This window comes from Rhinatrema bivittatum, chromosome 4, assembly GCF_901001135.1.
Source record: "Rhinatrema bivittatum chromosome 4, aRhiBiv1.1, whole genome shotgun sequence".
Classification (NCBI taxonomy): domain Eukaryota; kingdom Metazoa; phylum Chordata; class Amphibia; order Gymnophiona; family Rhinatrematidae; genus Rhinatrema; species Rhinatrema bivittatum.
The window spans coordinates 197,755,692-197,780,290 of NC_042618.1; the positions used below are offsets into that span (position 1 = coordinate 197,755,692).

The 24,599-nt window shown below is 46.0% G+C and overlaps 1 protein-coding gene across 1 annotated transcript in view; it reads left to right on the top strand.

Annotated features, from left to right (window-relative positions):
• The window catches only part of RRP9 (ribosomal RNA processing 9, U3 small nucleolar RNA binding protein), a 59,113-nt gene that overhangs the window by 31,429 nt on the left and 3,085 nt on the right, over nt 1-24,599 (top strand). Inside the window, exons 8-13 of the mRNA XM_029599521.1 lie at nt 181-273; nt 7,423-7,523; nt 8,382-8,516; nt 11,724-11,786; nt 12,751-12,896; nt 13,589-13,668. Of these exons, the coding sequence (XP_029455381.1) occupies nt 181-273; nt 7,423-7,523; nt 8,382-8,516; nt 11,724-11,786; nt 12,751-12,896; nt 13,589-13,668 (618 nt within the window). The remainder of the gene's footprint in view (nt 1-180; nt 274-7,422; nt 7,524-8,381; nt 8,517-11,723; nt 11,787-12,750; nt 12,897-13,588; nt 13,669-24,599) is intronic.

A 24,599-nucleotide genomic window follows, 5' to 3' on the forward strand; every position in this document is an offset into this window, starting at 1 on the left:
TTCTTGGTCTCCGTTTGCTGGCATGGATGCAAAACTAAGCAGTCTGGAGTGATTTGTAGTACTAAAGGATAAAAAATTAGCAGGTAATAACCAGTTTTCCAGTACATTTATGTACATTTGTATCTTTTACTTTCTTATGAATGATCTTAATAGTATTCTTTTTATTTATTTTTTAACCAGGCAACGGGTGATAAAAACAAGCTGATCCTCATTTGGGCAGCTGAGACCTGCAGCCACTTGTACAAGTTCCCAGGCCATCGAGACGCTGTGTCGGTAAGTGCCTGAGCCTTATCTTCCCTTCCATCGTGACTGTTTGTTTGTTTCTATCCGTAAGCTAGTTCTCTTCATCTGGCATTAAAAACCTACCTCTGAGCAGCTCTTCCTTTTTCACAATCACCCCAATCTTATCCGCACTTCATAAGTTATTTTTCAGCTGCTGGGTGCTGCCCAGTAATGATGTATTTATTTATAATTTCTACTGAAACGTAGCATTCTTCATTTAGAGGCCATGTTATGTAAAGATTTAGCTTTTCTCAAAGTTGTGAAATCTTGGAGGTCAATATTCAGTGGTATGCTTAATGGAAAATTTATCCTTAAACAATTACATGTGTAACTTGTCCCACATATTCAGCAGGACTTAAACAAATCCCCCACTGAATGTGCCTGTGATGTTTGACTATGACAGTAGTGAATACACGCACACAGCGGAGAAAGTTAAGCTCCGCCCCTTTTTGTGCAGGCAAATGTCATGCGCACATAATGTATGCATTCATTGGGGGAATATATTCAAATCAGCTACATGCACAAAGGCTTTGAATATTGATCTCTTGGTGGTTTGAGGACTTTTGGCAAATAAAGATTAGGATCTGTTGTATTAAGACTTAGTGACTTATCAGTTCTTGAGAATAATTTTTATAACTGCCCACGTATAGAAAATAGCAAAATTCAGCCTGAATTTTCAAAGTGGACTGATGCATGTAAGTCTGCTCTAAAAATTAGCAGGTTTAGGTGGAGCCCTGCACTGCAAGTGCGCATACCTTTTACATCTGCTTGGCAATAGGTTTAAATGTGTACTGTCTGTGTGAATACTAATCAAAAGTACACATGTGAATGGTTTCCCTGCCAGAACATCCCTTTCAAGTGAGCGTGAAAGTACACGTGAAATTGCTTCCCTGCACAGTTTTTTTCTGTGTGCAACCCCTGAGTCAGTTTTCAAAAAGCCCATTCCCTGTACATACCCAGATCAGTCGACTCCTGGGTTTTGCCTCCCCTCCAGCAGGTGGAGACAGAGAAAGTTTTTAACTGACTCCGTCCTAGACCAGTTACTGATCTTTTGTTTAAGGAGTGGGACACTCCGGACCTTGGTTTAAAGGTAAGTTGGACTATGGACAAGTTATACCTGCTTCCACCTAGAGTCTGTCAGTATTTCTCTGTCTCCAGCAGATGATGGAGGTGCAAAACCTTTAGTCTGGGTTTAGTGTTAGGTTTTTAGTTTTGTTGGTATTCATTTCTTAGGGAATCTTAAAAAAATAAAAAATAGGGCACAAGGATTTCGTAAAAAAGAAATCTCTTTAAGCCTCCCAAGGGGTTGTTAGGTCCTGGTGGGACCATCCCACCTGGTAGCAGAGGGTTGGGAGCCCTGTAACTGCCCGTGGCTAAGGGTGATACCAGGGAGCCCAATTCACTCACCCTCTGAAGATCTACACACAGGACAAAAACAATGCTGAGGTGATTTATTCTGAGGCGGTCTAGCAGTCTCTTTCGGCCCTCCTTCCTTCCGACGCCATTTTTGCCGTCCTTTTCAGTTCCTACGAGCTCCAGGGGGTTTGTCTTTGTTGCGTAGGTTCTTTTTTCGAGCCCCGCTCCTAATTTAGCTCGGGGATTGTGCCGGAGTTTGTACTGGGTGCTTGTAGGGAGGGGAAGCCGATTCCGGCAAAATCGCATCGCAGCAGTTCTAGAGCACGCAGGGACCCTGGGAGGGTAAAATTTCTGCGGCAGTCTCAGGGCCCTTCTCAGCGCAGATACTGAAGCCTTACTGTGAACGTTCAGGGAGCAGGAGAAGGCTGCCCTGGGGGAGGGAAGCTCTTCGCCGTGTCCTGCTGCCCCTGGAGGGGGGGGCGGGGGCTGACATGCAGGCAGCGCAGATCTATTCCTCAGAGGAGGAACAGGGGAAGGACTCGGATGAGTCTTCTTCCTCGTTCTCCTCCGATTTTGTTTTGTTGCTGCTTAAAGCCTTCAAAGCACGAAAAGCAGCAAAGAGCCAGGGCATTAAGGTACCCTATGAGGTCCCACTGTCGCTGGGGGCTGGGACAGGAGCTTCATCACGCCACAAGCGTACCAAGTCACACAGTGGCATAGAAGCCCCCAAGGCCAAACGCCCTCTCCAGTCCTTTTCCTGTCATGTGGACAGTTCAGATACGGATGGGGTGGATGAAGGGGAGTCTCCTCCGCAAGCCCCTGGTGAGGAACCAGATGCAGATCAGGATCACCAGTTCCAGCTGACCAAGCCAGTAAACGCGCCTTTAGTGGAGGGTGATGATCTGTTCAGAAGGGATGAGCTAGGTCCACTTATCCCGGCCATTCTGGAGGAGCTGGGCATTGAGGTTCCTCCCGGAGGACTCGTGGTTTGGGGCTATGAATCCGGTGATGGTGGACCTCGGGGGTCCAGCTCAATCTTTTCCATTTCATATGTCAGTTACGGATCTTTTGTTTAAGGAGTGGGACATTCCGGACCTTGGTTTAAAGATAAGTTGGGCTATGGACAAGTTATACCCGCTTCCAGAGGAAGCACTGGACCTCCTTAAGGTCCCTAAGGTGGACACCGCGGTCTCAGCAGTGACCAAGAAAACCACCATCCCGGTAACAGGAGCCACTGCCCTGAAGGATTTGTAGGATCGCAAATTGGAGTTGCAGCTTAAAAAGATTTTTGAGGTTTCGTCCCTAGGAGTCTGGGCAGCTATGTGCAGCAGTTTCGTGCTGCGAGCCAGTCTCCACTGGGTTCAGGATTTGCAAGCCGCAGCATCCCTTTCTGCAAGTGAGGCGGTGCAAGCAGGGCGCCTGGAGGCGGTGGTAGCTTGCAGTGCTGATGCGCTTTATGATGTGTTGCAGGACTATGGTCTCTGCCGTGTCAGCCCGCAGGCTCTTCTGGATTAGACACAGGGCTGCGGATGTTTCCTCTAAGACTCAACTGAGTTCCTTACCCTTCAAAGGTAAGCTGCTTTTGGGCATCAGTTGGAGGACATGATAAAATCTCTGGGGGAAAATAAAGTCCATAGGTTGCCGGAGAATAGGCCCAGGACAAGAGGATCCTTTCCTCAACGGACGATTTTGGGGAAATCGCCGGCTTTGCTCTTCACGTTCTGCCGGTTCGTCCTTTCTACAGAGTCCCGGCCGCCAATCTTCTTGGAATCAGTCCTTTTGAGGGTGCCGGCCTGCCAGAGATGGAGTCCCACAATCTCATGAGGGTCCCTTAGTAGATGGGAGATCAGTGTGGATTCTCTCTGACAACGTGACGACTGTGGCTTACATCAATCGTCAGGGCGGAACTCTGAGTCGTCCGGTGGCGATGGAGGCTCAACTTTTAATCAGCTGGGTGGAACAGCACCTGTACAGGATAACAGCCTCTCACATTGCCAAACTGGACAATGTGCAGGCCGATTTTATCAGCCGCCACCAGTTTGATCCGGGAGAGTGGGAACTCTGAGGCTTTCAGTCTCCTGTGCAACCGATGGTCCAGGCCCCCGCGATGGACCTGATGGCGACGTATCGCAATGCCAAAGTTCCTTGATTTTTCAGTCATCGAAGAGAGCCAGGAGTGGAAGGTGTAGATGCTCTGGTGCATCCCTGGCCAAAGGACATTTTGTTGTACGTCTTTCCGCCGTGGCCATTGGTCGGCAAGGTTCTACGCCACATCAAGGCTCATTCAGGCAAGGTGATACTCATCGTGCCAGAGTGGCCGAGGCACCCATGTTTTGTGGACCTTCTCAATCGGGTGGTAGACGGCCCGCTGAGATTTAATCCGTCCCAGAGTCTGCTGCGACAAGGTCCCATTTTTTATTTCACTGAGGTAGATCACTTTTGTCTAGCGGCATGGCTTTTGAAAGGCAGAGATTGAGAAGGTGGTGCGGGTGACCTTGAAAGATCTGACATTGAAGGTCGTTTTCCTCGTGGCTATCGTATCGGCGCGGTGTGTTTCGGAGCTACAGGCCTTATCTTCCTTCCCCCCCCCCCCCCCCCCCCCCATTAGCAAACCTCCCTCCCCATGTGCTAGTCTCGCTCTAATAGTGCATACTGCTACTGTTCCTAGTTATGTTATGTTATATTATCCAAGTTGTTCACTCCCTTGTTCATTGTAAGACATATGTTGTCATTGTTTTCTACTTGTTATAATGTAAACCGGAGTGATAAGTAATTCTGTTACCTGAACTTCGGTATAAAAAAAGTTATAAATAAATAAATCTTGTCGGGAGCCCTTTTTAAGGATTTCTAATGAAGGAGTTTCTTTACGAACGGCTCCCTCCTTTCTCCCAAAAGTAGTGAGTCCTTCATTTGAATGAGACAGTGGAGCTCCCGTCCTTGGCGGGCCTAGATTTTTCTACTTCCGAGTCTAGGGAGTTAAGACATTTGGATGTCGGACACGTGCTAATACATTATTTGGAGGTCTTGAATGGTTTCCGTCTTTCGGATCATCTGTTTGTCCTATGGAGTGGTCCCAGGAAGGGTGAGAAAGCTTCAAGGGCCACCATTGCACGCTAGCTGAAGGAAGGTATTGCTTTGGCTTACCTAGTTCAGGACCGTCAGATTCCAGTCTGTCTCCAGGCTCATTCTACTAGATCGCAGGCGACTTCATGGCGGAATGTCAGCAGATGTTGCCGCAGGATATTTGTCGAGCAGCTACGTGGAAGTCTCTGCACACGTTTGCTAGGCATTACTGTCTAGATGTCCAGGCCCCAGAGCCTGGTTCCTTCGGTGCCAGTGTTCTCCGAGCGAGAGCGGGATCTCTCAGATTCCTGGGAATCTGGACTGATCTGTGTACGTACAAGGAAAGGTCCTTACCTGCTAATTTTCGTTCCTATAGTACCACGGATCAATCCAGAGTTCCACCCATGGGGAAATGGGTGGAACTCTGGTTGATCATATTCTGCAGATTTATTCAATGCATTTTGATGATATTTATGGTACAAAACGCAGCAGCCCGTTTACTGACAAACACCAGGAAAAAAGACCACATCTCTCCTATCCTAAAAGATCTTCATTGGTTACCAATACACTTCAGAATCATCTACAAATCTATCTCTGTGTTATACAAAATCATCCATCAACTCACCACACTTGACCTGCAAATCCCTCTCCAGATATACAATTCTTCAAGACCTACCAGAGATGCTTACAAAAGATCTCTCCAAGTACCTCCCGCCAAAACAACCAGACTTGTCACCTTAAGAGATCGAGCCCTTTCTACAGCTGGTCCACCGTTATGGAACTCCATCCCACCCGATCTCAGACAGGAGCCCTGCCTCCCCACCTTTAGAAAAAGACTCAAGACTTGGCTGTTCAAGCAAGCCTTCCCTGACTCAAACTAATGCCTTCACCTTCTACATATTTAAAACAAGCAGCTCATCTCAGTCTCCTTGTACATAGTTTTTAGCCATTACTAATCTCTTTCCTTTATCTCCATCTTTTCCCAGTTCATCATTCCTTGTTATTTGTAACTGCTTTTTCCTGCACGATAGTTCTAGTTGATGTACTTATTCACTCCTGTTCATATGTAAACCAGCATGATGTGATTTTTATCTTGAATGCCGGTATAAAAAAACCTTAAATATATACCGACATTTGATCTCAATTGAGATATCACACCGGTTTACATTCAGGTACTGTAGGTATTTCTCTATCCCCAGAGTACTTACAATCTAAGTTTTTGTACCTGAGGCAATGGAGGGTAAAGTGACTTGCCCAAGGTCACAAGGAGTGACAGCAGGACTCGAACCCTGGTCTCCTGGTTCATAGTTCACTGCTCTAACCACTAGGCTATTCCTCATCCCTCAATGCACCACCTTCAAAGGGTAAGAGAATGGGCATGTTTTCGTTCATGCTACCAGTTTTCATTCCCTCTGCTCTACGAGGGAGGGTAATTTTGGTTGTACTAGTTTACTTTTCTTTGCTTGGGTACAGTGTAATACTGACAGACTCTAGGTGGCACCTCAGGGGTATAGGACGGAGTCCGTTTAAAACTTCTCTGTCTCTATCTGCTGGAGGGGGGGCCAAACTCAGGAGTCTGGACTGATCCGTGGTACTACAGGAACAAAAATTAGCAGGTAAGGACCAATTTTCCTTTCACGTGCCTAAAACAGTGTTTTAGGTATGTGAATGCCTTTGCAAGACAGTTGCCATATTTCTATAGAATTTAATAGTTTTGTAAAGCTGGATGTAACTTTTCGCTATTGTGTTTAGTTCGTTTTGGTTTTGTACCTGTCCTAATTGTTATAAATTGTAGTGTTTTATTTTATGCTCACTTTTATTGTGCATCTTATGTGGTGATTTTTTTTGTTACTTGTTACGAGCGATATTTTTGTGCTGGCGGGCTAAAAGTCTTTAGTAAATAATTTAGGTCAGTGCAGTGTGCTGCCATGTGAGAGACTCTGATTTGCTGATTTGAAACCTGGGCTGACGATTCAGACTAGCCGAAATTGGGATGCTGCAGAGGCAGCAATCACAGCCCCCAGGAGAGTCCCAGGCATTGTACACCAGTGACAGCAGAGTTCAAGTTGTGCCCCTTCTGGCCTTCAGAGGGATGTGTAGTGAGTGGCCCTTAGCTGAGTATTGGTGCTGAAAGAACTGACTAGGTAAAGAGTGAGGAAAACCCATAGCTGTGAATGAAGGCCCCTGGTATTGATTTGGAAATCCAGAGGAGGAGGAAGTGCCCAACCTAAATATTCATACATCATATACAATACATTACAAAAATAAAATGTATTTTTCTGAAAGCTCTCACACTCTCTGACTGAAATCTCTGCAATGGCCAGATATTGGTCATTGCCATAGCCAGTGTCTGCTTTCTGTTTCCCTCTGATGCTGAGATATGAGAAGTTGTGCAATCCTGGAAAGCTGGGCCTGGCCATTGCTGTGACTGATAACGTCCACAGGACCAAGCAGGCTATTGCCACTTGCCATTCTGAAAATGGCTTTTTGAACTGTGATAAATGTGAATTTCATTTTGAAAATAAAACTAGAGCACCAAATCTCAGACATTTAAAAGCCATGATCAGATGGCAGCACACACTTAAATAGTGATGGCATTAGTATGAAGATGATTGGAGACTAACAGATGTCGTCAGAGCAGCATTTGGTTCAGTTATGGTAGTGACTGTGGGAGAGACAGCATTTCATCAGTCACCCTCTTTTCCCTTTATTCCTACACAGGCTCTCTCGTTTCGGAAAGGCACTTACCAGCTGTACAGCGCCTCCCATGACCGCTCCCTCAAAGTCTGGAATGTGGCGGAGAACGCCTATGTAGAAACTCTGTAAGGACCAGCACTGCTTAGGGATTTGAGCTGATATTGGGGGAAGGGGGCACTGTTGTGGTGAGATGTTTCTTCCCCTAGCACTGCCCATGAGCGTTTGACAACATTATTGAGTTTCCAGTGTTGAGTGGATGGGATGGGGCCTGATGGTGTGTGTCCATCCCAGAGGATACAGCTGTGCTCATAAGTTTACATACCCCTGGTGCAATTTGTAAAATATGTGGCATTTCAAGAAAAACTAAGTGATCGGACAAAACACATCTGTTAGTTTAATCCGAAACGCATTAAAAATACGCATCACAGAATAGCACAATGATTAAACAAACCAGAGGTGTACCATGCCCAGCTGAGAACAAATGATGTCCCTCTCATCCACCAGCGGTAATGTTGTTGAGAAACATTGGGCTCGAAGATGGATAATGTCCAGAAGGCCTAATTTCTTCCTGTTGCAACGTCACAGATGCTAGGGGATTTCTGCCTATGCTCTATAGCTTTTAGCATTTCGATACCATGTTTATCACCAGTGCTTCCACTAGGAGACTATTGAATGTATTCACCACTCTTCCTGTGAAGAAATGCTTCTTTACTGCTAAGTCTCCAATCTTACATCCGAACCCCCTTGTTCTGGAACTTTTATTCTATCTGAAAGTGCTTGCTCTGAATGTCTGTTACCTCCCCCCTTGCTTCTCTCCTACAAGATATAAACATTGAGACCTTTCGTCTCAAAGGGCTCATGATAGGTCTTTTCTAGACTGCTGCAGCTCTGTCGGGAGCTATTTGTTAGGTAGAGGTGAATGTGAATGACTCTTGTGGTGGAATCTTGATGGTTGGATATTTGTACCCTCTCCTGGATTGCAGGTTTGGGCACCAGGACGTGGTGACTGGACTGGACAGCCTGAGCCGAGAGCGCTGTGTCACAGCCGGTGGGAGGGATGGCACTGTGCGAGTCTGGAAGATTGCTGAGGAGTCGCAGCTGGTGTTTCACGGGCATGAGTGAGTCTCCTGATTGAGCAGTGCAGAGACCGCAGAGCAACCACATAGCATGCGGTCTTGGCATTGTAGACATGGTAATAATTAGCATGCTCCCTCTGTTACTGTGCGGCTGCTTTTTGAAAGTCCCCAGGTGGGAGCCATGTTCAGGGCAGTGACACAAATGACCTTTTTACTGCAGTAGCCTTCTAGCCCTGGAGAAAATGGGCTGCTACTTCTTTTTTTTTTTTTTTTTTTATTGCACTACCAGCAGAATTATCCAAAGAGCTGTGAGCTTTGGAACCCCTAAAAAGAGAGAGCCCCAGGTTCATATGCAGCATCTTTACATATTTCCTTCTGGCTCGCTGCATCCAGTTGTTCCATATTGGCTCTGATGTCGTAAATGACATCACACAGTTTGAACCAATTGGATGAAAGTATGTGGTATAGTTTGGGTCATTACAAAGAGCAAGGTTGTTCCCTTGGCATCAGGGGACAGCCACATAAACTCAGCGGGTTCATGCAGCACATGCATTTGAAAACCAGACTCTTACAGGTCATAAGATAATTTACTAAGTGTCAGATGTGCTGCATGTTTTGTGTCTCCACGCAGCTTTTGAAGTGACTTTGTTCTGTTTCTCAGATGCTCTGCATTCCCTGAGAGATTTTTGCTGTGTTAAAGCTGTTCACCTCTGGTCCGGGTGGCCAGAATTTTGGCCATATTGAAATATTCCCTTCAAGGGCATATAACAGTAAAATGTGGCCTGGTACAGCTTGCCAAGTGATAAAGGTTATGTTTGTCATAATAATGGGGCTAGTTCTGGGTATGCTGGGCTCTGTCCATATTGGAACCAATAATCCGTAAACCTGCGAGCAGACAAGTTATCCAGATACAGCTAGCTGGATAACTAAATCAGGGATATTCAGTGGGGCGTTTATCCAACTGAATATCTGGGACAAGTTATCTGGTTAACTTTAAACCTAACTGGCTAGATTTTCAGATTTTGACACTGTCTGGCTAGGTCTAAAATTTATCCGGCCTTATGTGGCTAGATAGTCTATCACTTAACTGGATATTTTCAACAGATACCTGGTTAAATGGTGTTCCCTACAAAAAAGCCTCAACTGCAGGCCACCTGGCCACATCTCCCTCTCCTCACTCCCAAAACTTTTAAAAAGACCTCTGGCTGAGTCCCCTCCAAAGGGAAATGAGTGTCTATTTTTATGTACCCCCTCCCTCCTTCCCTGGAAAATAATAAAATAAAAACAGTCTCCTTGCCACTGCCGCCTCCTCCTCCCCACCTAGTATCTCTATTGCAGGCCCAGGATTGCAGTGCGATGTGATCCCGGGTGTGTTCAGCATAGCTCTAGTCAGCCGTGCTGGAAGAATAAGCCATCGGCCTAACTGCCCAGGCTGCCACTCCCTGGATGGGCTGGGAATGCTGCAGAGGCTGCATCGTCAGCCCCTGGGGAAAGGAGTCGGCCAATGCTCAGTGGTAGCACCGGGTGGTCAGACTTGGGGTCCATGTCCACTGGGTTCTGGAGGGAGCCGCAATCTGTGGCCCTTTTGGCAAAGGACTGGTTGGGTTGGGAGAGAATACCTGGGGTAGTTGTGAATGAAAGCTCATGGCCCAATAAGTCACTTCCAACTTGAGCTATAAGCTGAAAGGAGCAGAAGGAAACTGCCAAGGGAAGAACAACAAAACTTTAATGCAGAACTACTGTACAATAAAACCTCTAAATGCCCTATGAGGCTGAATTTTGAAAACTGCATCTGTTTTGTAAAACACATTTTAATGCACTTCTGCTTGAGTGAAAACTTTGGTTTTTAGCATTAGTACAGGCACAGAATTTCATGTAGCATGCAAAGGGTCCCATTACTGCAGTCTCCTACAAAAGGAAGGATTTTAAAAGTGCTGCTTTCATAATCCTAGCCTCTTACGATAAGCAATGTATAGGGTTTGTGTCCAGTAGTGTACTTAGGGCCCTGTGCTAACTGAAAGGCTTGTGTACTGCAGTATCTTCTTTGTTAGTCCTTTTGCTGCCCCCCCCCCCCCCCCCCCCCCCCCCTAGCCCTGGACCTTTACTGAGGTAATGAGTACGAGACCCTTATCATAGCTGAGCTTAGGAAATCTGTTTGAATGCTGGTATTCCTTCATCAGAGGCATCCTAGAAGCAGGAGAGACAGAAGAACACCCCAAAGATTGAAAACCACTGGCACTAAGACCTGGTAGCAGAAAGCATTTCCTGTACATACTTCGATCATTCCAGACCAGTGGGTTATGCATCCCTACCAGCAGATGGAGTCAGAGACTAAACTTTGGACACTGCTACATAAGAAAATGCCACCTGCAGGCCCTCAGTATCCCTCTGACTCCAGCAGATGGTAGAGATGCTAACCTGCAGTCTAGGATTTAGATTAAAAAAAAAAAAATTAGTTGAGCTAGTGTAGTGTGTTGCTCCTTGAGGTGTTAGGCACCGTGGCGGGCCATCCCTCAAGTGGAGCCGGGCGTGCGGGTTACCTCTGACTGCGTTTTGCCCGTGTACCTGATATCCAGAGCTTCTGGTGCCCTCGGCCTCCGAAGCAGTTCCCCCATTCCTCTGGCCCTGCTCTTCAGCGCAGTTTGGTAAAGTTGAATGTCTTAAAAAACCAAAAAAAAACTTCTTTTAAATGGAATGGGAACCCCAACTAGGGTATAATCACCCTTTAGAGCTACACTTAACCCAGACATCCCATGGTCTGCTGCGTTTTGAAACCTGATGTGGCGTTGCCTGGTAGATGTTCTCTTCCTGAAGCTTTCCGATAACATTTCAATGGTAGTTCTATAATAAATAAACCAGTTTTCAACTCCAGTTTAATCTGAGCCAGGTCTCCAGCTGAGGGCCGGAGAATAACACCCTGAAAAGTGATAGCCCAGCCCCTGCCTGCAGTAAAGCCTCTATCCCTCAAGAGGGAGCTGTTGCATTGCATATGCCAGGCTCCCCTTGCTTCAAGTCACTTTGGTTTTCAGATATGTTTCTAGAGGACACGCTGACTTCTTTTGACCGTGGCTTTTAGGTTATTGTTGTGATGCTCCGTTGAAGGAGATCTGTTTCCATGAGTGCTTGAGCTCAAATACAATGAGTCATTTTGGTATAGACATTGTGTGCAGGAAAGAGATGGGAATGCTTTTTGTATTTCTGAGAGAGCTTTTACGAGTCCTTGGTGTTCCCTTTTCCTGTTCTTTCCAGTGGCTCCATTGACTGTGTCCAGCTGATAAACGAGGAGCACATGGTGTCTGGCGCGGATGATGGGTATGTTTTGGGAAAGATTGGAGCAGGGTAGTGAAACAGGCTGCAGTTCTGCCATACAATACAGGTGCCAGGCTGCCCTTCAGGCTGTGTACTTTTCACCAGTTCCACAGAGATGGCCCATGTTTTCCTTTTTGAAAATAAGCAGCTGTGAAATCTACACATTTGTAAGTGTCTGCATACTTCACGCTTTTCTCTTTGTGCAGATGGCCGAGTGGGGGCCAGATAGCATGTGTACTTTTGGAAATTCGATGGACACGCACTATTTCTCTCCCAACCTAAACATTTAATGCAGCTAAAAGGATGTATGCTATGGCAACCACACAATTTTAGCTCCATGTAGTAGGAGGAGCAGTTTTCAATATCCAAAGAAATGCTTTTGAACATTTTTCTCATATATATACTTTAGATATCTGGTATATTATACCAGATATCTAAAGTTTAGTATATATACTTTATAAAACAAATTGGCATACTGCCCATAGGGCAGCCTGACACCAGCATTTTGTGGTATTTGAGTATAAGATATATTACAGTTTAATCTTACAGGAGACTCCTCCACTAATATTAAGTGCCTAATGGAAGGGTTGTGAGATCGGATAGCTTTGGTATATTGGGGCACAGGAACCTTTAGAAATCTTTAACCTAACTTGTCAACCTGAGCCCGGGACACCATATGTCCCGTTGCTGGCTTGGTGGGCCACAGTTTCTTCTCAGCAGGTTGTGCTGTTTCTGTGACATCCATGTGTGGGGTCCATACATATTCTTAGAAACAGAAGTAAGAGGCTGACAAAGGAGGTTGATGTTCAGTATCTACGGAGAGATTTGCCTGTGGTGCTTATGATCTGATTTCTGGGTTGGCTGTACTTGTACCTGGTGTTATACAGCAGAAGCTGTATAGTTCTGTTGGCGTGTGCAGGCCTTGTAGCAAAAATACCCCAACTTACCTGTTTATTTTGGGTCACAGATCCGTGGCACTTTGGAGCGTATCCAAGAAGAAGCCGTTGGCAACAGTGAAACAAGCACATGGTATCCATGGTGCTCTGGGCCTGCAGCAGCCCTGTTGGATTTCCTCGGTGTCAGCCATGCTCAACAGTGATGTTGTAGCTACAGGTACCTTCAGCTCTCGTGCTATCATGTTCCTCCCCTCTGTCCTGTGCCTGAAACAAGCCTGGATTCCCTCATTCGCTGAATGTGTTCTTTGTGTATGTGAAGAACAAGGATCCTCTCGCGCTTTATTCCACATACTCATCCGTATCTGCTGGGGGCGGCGTGAGCTAGGTTCTAAGAGGTTGATGTTGAAAAGTTAAATGGACAAACTTTGAGATTTTAACTTCCTACCCTACAAATGGCAAAATTTTACCTGGGTAACTTTCACTAGGATATAGTCTAGCCAGATAAAGGGACAGGGCAGGGGGCTTTCTGGGGACATGTCCTAACTTTATCTGGGTAATATCGATATTCAGCCAATCGGGGAAAATCACAGTTCTAAAGTTACCTGGCTAAGTTTAAGCAGGTATATGCAGTGGCAGGCTTACCCAGGAAAGTTCCACTAAATAACCTGGGTGAAATTACCCAGGTGATTTCCTGCTCTCTGCAACACCCAGCATGGACTTCTAAATGTCAACAGGTCCATAGGGAGAGGAGACCAGGATTGCTTTGTAAACCCCTTTTGAGAATCCACAATCTCGCATCCTGCAGGGCGTTAAGCCACACATCCCCCACCTGTAGCAAATAGGCAGGGATTAAAGGCCTCTGGGTATCTCATGTTTCTCTCGCTGTGTTAACTCTTCTTGCATTCTCAGGCTCCCATGATTCCAGCATCCGGCTGTGGCACTGTGGGGAGGGATTCCGCAGCCTGAAAGCACTCTTTGATGTTCCTTTGGTAAGTTGGAGCTCTGGACTGCTATCTCAAAAACAAAAATGTCTTGGGTACCAATAGAAGGTGCCTTTAGCAGGCTGGATATACATGAATAAAACAGGCGAGAGTAAATATCTTCATTTCCCTGTACATACCCAGATCAGTCCAGATATTTGTCAGGTTTCAAAGCTGACATCACCTTAGATACACCCCTGCAGTGACCTCAGCTCTTCAGTATCTCTCCATCTCCTAGCAGATGTGGTTGTGCTTTCCCTATCTGGATTGCCGTACTCTTTAGAAGAAAAAAAATGTTACCTTTTAAATTGGAGAAAGATTGAGCCCCGCTCTCCTGCGGTGATACCTAAAGGTCCCTCCCCCAGTTGAGAATTCCTGAAGCGATTTCAGAGATCCCTCGGAGGTATGCCTTGGTCCGGTAGCCGGTTTCCAGCATGGACTTTGCTGCTGCAGCGGGTGCAGGAAGCTGAGTACTGCAGTGACTGCCAAAGCCCTCTCCCCCCGCAGCCAGAGACCGTCTCCGTACTCAGCCGGTAAACGCTGAGCCCAGGTAAGTAACGAGAGAAGAGAATTCCTTCCGATTCAGAGATGTTGGAGGGACTTCGGTAAGTCCTCCTTCAGTCTGGTGAGCTGTACAGACGATGTTCCAGATCCTGTTGGGGTAAGGGGAAGTGGGCTTCTGAGCAGGTTGAGCGGCTCCACTTCAGGCTCTGTGGGCACACCGCATGGTAGGTTGCGGTGGTGCCATCTTACATGCAGTTTTGTGCATCTCCATTGCCCACCATAGAGCGTTATGTGCGGTGCGTGGCAGCTGTACACACGTACGTGCATTCCATTCATACATCTGTACGCGCATTCCATAGGTGCAGAATTTAGCTAACGGGCACATGAGGCACCTTGCTGCGAATCGCGGAGGTGATCAAAATTTGCGTGTGCACGATTTCAAGTGCTAGCCGGCTGAGCACGCAGTTACCGTTCCTAATGTCTCTGGCAGCAAAGAAACATAAGTGCCATTCCCTTTGTGCTGCCTGCCATATTAGGGTTACTCAGTCTGACATTGATACTGTGAGAAGACCCAGGGAGAGTTGGCCTCCCAGAACTTTGCTAAGCCCGACTTCTCCCATTCAGAGGATGGATCAGCCACGATCATAACTGGTAGCACCCCGGATCTGAGTAATCCCAGGGCTGGGTCTGCCATGGGAGAAGGAAATTCATTAGCTCCTACCCCAGTCCCTCCTGGGCTAGGCATCAGTACAGGACCTGTACGCACTCTGGCTGAGTGCACAATTATCACTCTTAATGGCTCCAGCAGCAAAGAAGCATAAGCGACACTCTTTGTGCTGCCTGCCATATTAGGGCTATGCAGTCTGACCTTGATTCTTACCTATGTCAGCACTGTGAGGAGGCCCAGGGAGAGCTAGACTCCCAGAACTTTGCTAAGCCCGACTTTTCCCATTCAGATGATGGATCAGCCACGATCATAACTGGTAGCACCCCGGATCTGAGTAATCCCAGGGCTGGGTCCACCATGGGAGAGGGAAATTCAGCTGCACCTACCCCAGTTCCTCCTGGGCTAGGCATGGACCTGGTGGCCTTTTCTTGGGTGGAATTTTTTCAAGGCCTTCAAGCCTTTGTATAGGCGCAGTCTGTTTTTCCTGCCTCCGTTGAGGCTGGATCCCAGCTGGGAAGGCCTTCCTCTCCCAGCTCTATTGACAGGCCTCAAGATATGCCTCGTCTCACCATGAGTATCCTTGACAGGGACCCAGACACCACAGACCAAGAAGGGGATCCAGATTCCTTGGAGAATGGGGAAATCCCTCCCTCTGTGCCATATCGGGCAATGTTACGGTTTTTCCATAGAGATGAATTGCCGCCCCTGGTTTCCCAGACTCTGAAGACTCTGGGAGTTCCTGACGTGGACGCCATGACAGAACTAAAGAAGAATCCCATCCTGGTGTCTCTACGGAAAGCCTCTTGCTATTTTCTAATGCTGGAAGCCATCCAAGAGTTAATTGACCTGGAATGGGATGCCCCTGAAGCAAGTTTTAAAGGTGGTTGAGCATTAGAAGCTCTATACCCACTGGATCCATCTGCAAGAGAACACAGTTTCCCTAAAGTGGATTCACTTGTCTGCGTTGTTTCAAAGTGAACAACTATCCCAGTGGAGTAAGGAGCAGCCTTAAAGGATGCACATGATAGGTGGATGGAGTCCATCCTTAAGCAAGCCTTTGACGAGACAGCAATTGCTTCCTGTTGTACCCTGGTGGCTCACTCATGCCGGTTCCTCTCTAGAGAGGTGGATGACTCAGGGGCGTATTCCAGAAAAGCTATGGAGCCCGACGCTACCGCTTTAGCTGATGCAGGCTCTGACCTAGTCAGTACCTCGGCCAGAAGATTGGCGACAGTGATAGCGGCCAGAAGACAGCTCTGTCTGGGGAAATTGGTCAGACACGACCTCTAAGGCAAACCTCACAAAGATGCCCTTTAAGGGATCACTCCTCTTCAGAAGCATATTGAAAAAGCTGGCCAGTAAGTGGGGTGAATCTCCAGTGCCCCGACTACCGGAAGATGAGAGAAAGCAGTTACAGCATCCCTCACTTATGAAGGGCTGATCCAGGCGCTCCCAACACTTTTGGCTCTACAGAAACTCGACATTTCAGAGGTCTCTGTCCTCAGGGAGGTCTCACTCCTTTCAGAGTCGACAGCCCAAGAGAGGGGCAGGTTCAGGTTTGGCCCGAATATCCCCAATGAAATTTGCCAACCCATCCATGGAACCAGGAGATAGGGGGTCGACTATCCCTCTTCTACCAGTGGTGGGTTGAGATCACGTTGGACAAATGGGTACTGGATGTCATACAAGTAGGATACGCACTGGAGTTTCGCAGCACTCCTCGGGACATGTTCATGATGTCTCCTTGCCACTCCCAGGACAAGAAGCAGGCAGTGGAGTCTACTTTGATAAGGCTCCTCAAATTGAGGGCTATAATGCTAGTACCTGCGCCCCAGAAAAATACAGGGCGTTATTCTGTCTATTTCATCATACCCAAGAAGGAAGGGTTCCTTTCGTCCCATCCTAGACCGCAAGAGTGTCATCCGACACCTACGAGCAATTCATTTCTGCATGGAACCTCTGCTCTCGGTGATAATGGTCGTACAACCGGGAGAGTTCTTAACCTCCCTGGACCTTCCGAAGCCTACCTTCATCAGTGTTTCCTCTGCTTTGCGGTACTGGGCTGCCATTATCAGTTCCGGGCGCTGCCCTTCAGCCTGGTCACCGCCCCCAGAACATTTTCTAAGATTATGGTGGTCGTAGCGGCGGCACTGAAGAGAGAAAGAATCCTGGTGCACCCGTACTTGGACGACTGTTGATCCAGGTGAAGTCATTTGAAGAGAGTCTGGGTGACCAGTAGGGTGACATTCCTGCTTCAGGAGCTTGGGTCGTAAACATGGACAAAAGCAGTCTCAGGACCTCCCAGTCCTTGGAATATCTGGGAGTCTGGTTCAATACCAAGCAGGGCAAGGTCTTCCTCACGGATTATGGAAGTTGATATCCAAAGTGCGTCGGTTGACAAACGTGATAGCGCCACACCTTGGGGCATATCTTCAGGTCCTCTGTTTGGCCACCCTGGAGGTAGTACCGTGGGCAAGGGCACACATGCAACCACTTTAACGCTTCCTGCTGTCACGTTGGAACCCGCTCTCTCAAAACTATTTTATTCGCCTCCACCTACCGATGGAAGTATGTTCTCTGCTCCAGTGGTGGCTACGGGAAGCTCACCTGGGCAATGGTGTAGGCCTGTCCTCACTGAACTGGCTGGTCCTCATGACAGACGTGACCCTCTGGGGTTAGGGAGCTCGCTGTCAGGAACTAATGGCCCATGGGCATTGGACCAAGGAAGAGGCGCTCTGGAACATAAACCACCTGGAAGCCCAGGCAGTCAGACTGATGTGTCTATAGTTCAGCCATATACCCCAGGGTCAAGCGGTCCATATAATGTCAGACAACGCAATACCGGTAGCCCACATCAATCGCCAGGGGGGGACCAAGAGCCAGCAAGTGTCACTGGAGGTGTAACTTCGCCATTCTATAAGGAGATCTATCTACAAATGATCTCTGCCTCCCACATCGCAGGAAAAGACTACGTCAGAGCAGACTTTTTCTAAGCAGAGAGAGTCTGGATCCACAAGAATGGGCGTTGTCAACCAAAGCCTTTCAGCTGGTGGTAGAAAGCTGGGGCCTCCCATCAATCGACCTGCTGGCCGCATCTCACAATGCAAAGGTTCCCCGATTTTCTTCAGTCTCAGAGATCAGTTGGGGACTGACACCCTAGTTCAGACCTGGCCTGAAGGACTTTCTATACACCTTCCCTCCATGGCCCCTACTGAGCAGGATTGAGCACCACAAGGGATTAGTCCTACTAGTAGCTCCGGATTGGCCTAGGTGTCCGTGGATGCAGGCATGCGGAGAATCCTGGTAGAGACCTGCCTGTACCTCCCACCACACAGGGACCTGCTCCAGCAAGGTCTGGTCCTTCATGAGGATCCGTCTCCATTCTGTTTTACAGTTTGGCCCTTGAAACGGCTGACCTAATGAAGTGTGGATATTCGGTGGCAGTAATTACCACCTTGCTCCGTGCAAGGAAGTTCTCTACGTCCTTAGCTTATGTGCAGGTCTGGAGAGTATTTGAGGCCTGGTGTGAGCAATTCGGTGTTGCCCCTCAAATGGTCAAAATCCCACTGGTTCTGGAATTTTTACAGGACAGCTTGAATAAAGGGTTGTTCCTTAACTCCTTGAAGGGACCAGGTAGCAGCTCTGTCCTGTTTCAGGGGCAATGTGAACGGAACCCATCGTCGGCGGAACCGGATATGATCCATTTTCTGAAAGGATTAAAACACCTCTGGCCACCTCTACAGAAGCTGGTTCCCTTGTGGAATCTTAATCTAGTTTTTGGCAGGACCCTCCTTTCGGCCACAGTGCAGTTTTTCCTTGCACTTATTAACCTTGAAAACTGTGTTCCTGGTCCCGATATGCTCAGGTTTGTCTAGTCTCTGAACTACAGGCATTGTTTCAGGAACCGTTCCTCCAGATCACTCCAGGAGCATTGCAACTTTGTACCATTCCATTCTTCTTGCCCAAGGTAGTCTTTAGAATTTCATTTGAATCAGTCCATTTCATTGCCATCCCTAGATAGCCGCAAGGACATGGAAGAATACCACCTTCTCTGCCATTTCAACATCAGTAGGCATTTGGTGTGGTATCTGGAAGTTTCAGAACCGGTGCGCAAGATGATCAGCTTGTTTGTTCTTCACAATGGAAGAAGACAGAGCGAACAAGCTTCGTGGGCTACCATAGCTCGCTCGATCAAGGAGGTGGTCACGGGAGCCTATGTAGAGGCAGGAAAGCCATTACCCTTTCAGGTTAAAGCTCATTCCACTAGGGCTCAGGCAGTCTCCTGGGCAGAAACTAGACTGTTGTCTCGCGGCGACGTGGTCCTCCTTACACACCTTCTCTGGGTTCTATCGCCTGGACGTTCGGGCCAAAGCGAACACAGCCTTTGTAGGGGCGGTGCTAACCGGACCGCTGGCAGCCTCCTGCCCCGTTCAGGAGTAGCTTTTGTACATCCCATTGGTCCTGAGTCCTTCTGGCTACACGCTAGGAAATGGAGAAATTACTTACCTGATTATATTGTTTTCCTTCGTGTAGACCAGGAGTGGCAAACTCCAGTCCTCAAGGGCCACAAACAGGCCAGGTTTTCAGGACATCCACAATGAATATACATGAGAGAGTTTTGCATACATTGGAGGCAGAGCATGCAGATCTGTCTCATGTATATTCATTATGGATGTCCTGAAAACCTGGCCTGTTTGTGGCCCTCAAGGACCGGAGTTTGCCACCTGTGGCAAACTCCTGTGGTGTAGACAGACACTCAGCATCCCGCCCATGGCTGCCCAAGAACAGTGCCAAGGAAATGTCCATGAAATGAATATCAAAAACCATAAGAACATAAGAAATTGCCATACTGAGTCAGACCAAGGGTCCATCAAGCCCAGCATCCTGTTTCCAACAGAGGCCAAACCAGGCCACAAGAACCTGGCAAGTACCCAAACACCAAGAAGATCCCATGTTACTGATGCCAGTAATAGCAGAGGCCATTCCCTAAGTCAACTTGATTAATAGCAGTTAATGGACTTCTCCTCCAAGAACTTATCCAAACCTTTTTTTTCATTATTTAAACTTTATTGGAGACAGCTAATTTACAAACAAATATGTCAACAGTCAACATAATAATTGAGGTACTTCTCTACAAATAACTAAATACCCACTGTTGGGCTCTTCTTTTGAACAGATGCTACATGTAACCAACATGGCGTATCTAGCCACAATGTATATTTTATTAGGGAATGGTATCTAATTCAGTGTACAACAAACATCCTTGTAATTATAAAGTCCAATGTTTCATAATAAACTTCGTTTCATAATAAACCTCGCAATACTAAGTTGTCTCTTGTTTTATTATTAACCCCCCTTATCCCTCTCCACCCCCCCCTCCCAATTTGCTTTAAAATAAGAGAGAAAGGTACTATTACACACATTCAATATTGTGGTGAATATGTCGCCTAACCTAGGGGATAATCCAAGTAGTATGTTACAATTGAGCTGACCTCCATTTTAAATATGGGGACCAAATTTTTTTAAACGGGTCTACCCGTTTGTGTTTAAATGCGGTTATCTTGTTTAAACGATAAAGTTAGTCTGTTCTCATCTGCACAGATGCAAGTGAGGGGAGCACACGGTCTCTCCAGACCCGGGCCAATTCACGCCTGGCGGCAGCAATAATTAATTTGGCTAATTTTTGCTGAGAAGGGTTTAGCTGATCAACTGGATTAGTTAATAAGGCAGATCTGGGAGTTAAAGCGATTTTCTGTTGGAAAATTATCCCCAACCATTCCAATATAAGGAGCCAATACTTTATCAGTATACATGACCACCATAGGTGAAAGAAGGTACCCCTTTCGCCAAAGCCCTTCCAGCATAACTCTGGACTGTTAGGAGCTTATATGGCATGTAGTACCATCGGTATAATAATTTTATATCCATTTTCGATTATGGCGGTTGAGGTTAAATTTTTGCCTATGGATTAGAAGATTGCATCCCAGAAATGGTCCCCTTGCTCCCCTCCCAGATCTGCCTCCCAAGCTTGGCTATGTGCGGGATTCCTAATATTACCCTGATTGAACAAGTTATAGATTTTGGACATCGGTTTTTGTAATTTATCTGCCATCTTGCAATAATTTTCAAACAGTGAGACTTTTTTTGTAAGTTCCTGTTTTATTATAGCAGTTTGCGGGAAATGCCACAGTTGCATATAACTGAGAGAGATATTCTGAGGAGGGTAAATTAAATTTCAATTGAAGCTGGTTAAAGTCTGATTCGCTGAGGTTCCCAAACCTGGTCATATTTATAGATGGCTTTCTTTATCCAGTTGGCAAATGTTTGGTGTCCTCCATGAAAGTCTGTATGATGGAAAAGACAGGAATTAACCGAAAGTGATTTGGAGCCAATAATCATAGATTTCCATTTTTCCCATGTTAAGTGTCTGTTGTAACGGTGGCGGGAGAACCTGTGTAAGTGGGCAAGTCTTTTTAGGTTGCCATGGTAGTCTGTATTGGCATATGGCCAATAATTGCTTGTTCCAATAGAACCGATCCCTGCAAACCTTGGGCTCTATGCCAATCAATGATTGCTTTTAATTGTGTTGCTGCGTGATACCAAAGAAGATTCGGTACAGCCAGGCCCCCTTGCGCTTTTGATTGAAACAATATTTTCTGAGCCTACTCTAGGGTGTTTCCCTTTCCAAATGAATTCATTATTCTGCGCTGCCACTAGAGGAATATCACGAGGTATAGTTTGGAAAAGGTAACTGAAAAGTTTGTGTTAATAACGAAGGATAATTTAATTGAAAAATATCCTTTTTAAGCTCCAATGTAAATCCCTAAATATTTGATTTTTTTTCCTCTGGCCCACCGAAATGGGAAGCTCTGTTTAAGCTTTCTTTCCACTTCAGCTGTCAGTGTAATATTCAGGATCTCCGTTTTATCCCAGTTCATGGAAAATCCTTATACAGAGCTAAAATACGCTATAACCTTTACTAGCTCCGGTACAGAAGTCATGGGGTCTGATATCGTAAGGAGAACTTCATCTGCAAACATTGATAATTTTGATGTGTATTCTCCTACGTGAATACCCGAAAATTAAAGAGTTTTGCCGTATCCTTTGGGCTAAGGGTTCAATAAAAAGAGCGAACAACAGTGGAGAAAGTGGACAACCCTGTCATGTCTCACACCCCACAGGAAAGGATTCAGAATATCCCCCATTTACTTTGATGCATGCCCTAGGTGAGTCATAAAGCCTGAAAAGCCATTCTAGAAAGAGGGGGCCAAATCCCATTTTCCGAAGCACTTGAAACAAATAGGGCCAGTGCACCAGATCAAATGTCTTTTCGGCATCTACGGCCATCAATAGGAAGGGAATTTGCTTTTGTTTCGCCCACCATATGGAGTCAAGAATTTTATGGACATTGTCAGAGGCCATTCGTCCTGTGATAAACCCTTCTTGATCCGTGTGAATGATTTGGGCTATTAAACTATTAAGTCGATTGGTTAGAATTTAAGCAAATAGTTTCAGGTCTGATAAGGGAGATAGGGTGGTATGAGCCACAAATTGTCAGATCCCTTCCCGGTTTATCTATAACAGAGATTCCTGTCAGATTCGAATTCTGTCCCAGAATACCCCCACATCGCAACTTATTTATTTTTATTTTATTTAATATTTTTCTATACCGAACTTCATAACAAGCTTCATATCAGGCCGGTTTACATCAAACTTAGGGGTTAACTGAACATAACCATATAACAGGAAGGCCGAAGCACAGATACAAATAACAGGGAGAGAGAACTTGGGGGCTAGAGTAGCCCGGAAATAAAGGACAGAAACAACTGGAGAATGAGAACGTATGAATATACAGTGGCTGGGTCGGTCATTTAGTCTATTGGGCTAAATGATAGAACTGTTACAATGTTAGGCTTAAGGGAAGGCTTGGATGAAAAGCCAAGTCTTGAGTTTTTTTCTGAAGGTAATCAGGCAGGGTTCCAGTCTTAGATCAGTTGGCAGGTTGTTCCAGATGGTGGGGGCAGCTGTGGAGAATTATTAAACATTATGGTCAGAGACGATGTTAGTTCATGGTGAAAGCTCTGGTAGAAGCGCGTTGTGAAGCAGTCTAGTCCTGGTGATTTATTTGGTTTTAATTGTTTAATAATTTTCTCCACCTCCTGCAGGATTGTCTTTTTCCAGGAGAAGACTTTGAGCTTCAGTCAAGACTGGGAGGTCAATATCTTCTAAAAACTGGTCTATAGTGTCTAGTTTAATATCCTGACTAGTTTTATATAGTTCTGAGTAGAAATGGAGGAAACTATGCTTTATCTCATTACTTAGTGAGAAAGGTTCCTGATTCATCTTTGATTTTGGATATTATGTTTTGGGGGCGTTTACCTGTTCCATATTAAATGCTATTTTAGCCAAATCTAGCTCTAATTATCTGGATCTGCAAATTTTTAGTTTATTGTGGTTTATTTGTGTGGGATCTTTCTTATGGCTCTGTTCATGTTGTGCTAATTGTTTCAGTAAATCTACCCTTTCTTGGAGTGATTGCTTTTTAGCGTAAGATGCCCTTGCAATGAGCTTTCCACGCATCACAGCCTTCGGGCAATCCCAGATTACAATTGGGGATTTATCTGGGGTAGTATTGGTTTCCAAATATTCCAATATATCATCTCTACATTTGTCTACAAAGGGTTCATCATCTAGTAGGTTATCATTCAGTCTCCAGAAGCGATGGCCTACATCATATTTCAGAAAAGAGAGTTCTAGCCAAACTGAGGCATGGTCCGACCAGGTTATTGGCTCCTATAGATACCCTTTGTAACCGGCTTGCTATTTCTCTATCAATCAATAGTAGATCTATCCTCGAATAAGTGTTAAGTGGTTTCGAATAGAAGGTATAATTTTTCGATAGGGGATAGAAAATTTCCAGACATCCAGCACATTGTTATGGGATATAAATCTCTTAAATTGGGCTCTGTCTTTCCTGGAGACCATACCACAGCCTGAGGAATTATCTAACAGGATTCACAGTAATATTACAATTGCCTGCTATAAGTAAGTGGCCCTCTGCTTGCCGCAAGAGAAGGTCCCCCATTATGGTGAAAAAAGCCCCTTGGTGTATATTGGGTGCATATAGATTGAGCAGTGTTTACTTTTCCCCTGCCACTGTGATTACAACCAAAATATATCTCCCCTCTGGTTCTCGGCAACAAGATAGTTCAAATGCAAAATCTTTTTGAAAAAGAATCCCCACCCTTGCATACTTATTCCCTTTTGAGCTCGCGGACCACATTTGAGAAGGGTAATGGTCTGAGCGCATTAAGTTTTCATATCTCCTTTTTAAATGTTTCCTGCAACATCACTATGGCCACATTCAATCTATAAGAGATCAACATATAGCAACTTTCACTTTCTGGGAGTATTTAATCCTTTTACATTTAATGTCAATATTTTAAAGGAAGCCATGAGCAGCTACCCAGAATACTGTGCTGACAACATTATTCTAATGTTAGCTATTATATTACGTAAATCCCCTGGCGGATTTCCCTTGAGCTTACAGGTCACCCTCGTATCTTCGAGAATCACTTGCTGGCACCTTTCATTCAATTTAGCAAAATAGCCATGTCCCTTAAACCCCCTCCCCCCCACCCCCTTTTCTTCTCAGGGAACCTTGCACATGCTGAGGTCCCGTTATGGTCATCTGAAAGGATATGTTCATCAAAGGATCCCAGGCTCTGCTCCAGCCGAGCCGTTAATCAGCATAGATATATGTGAGTCA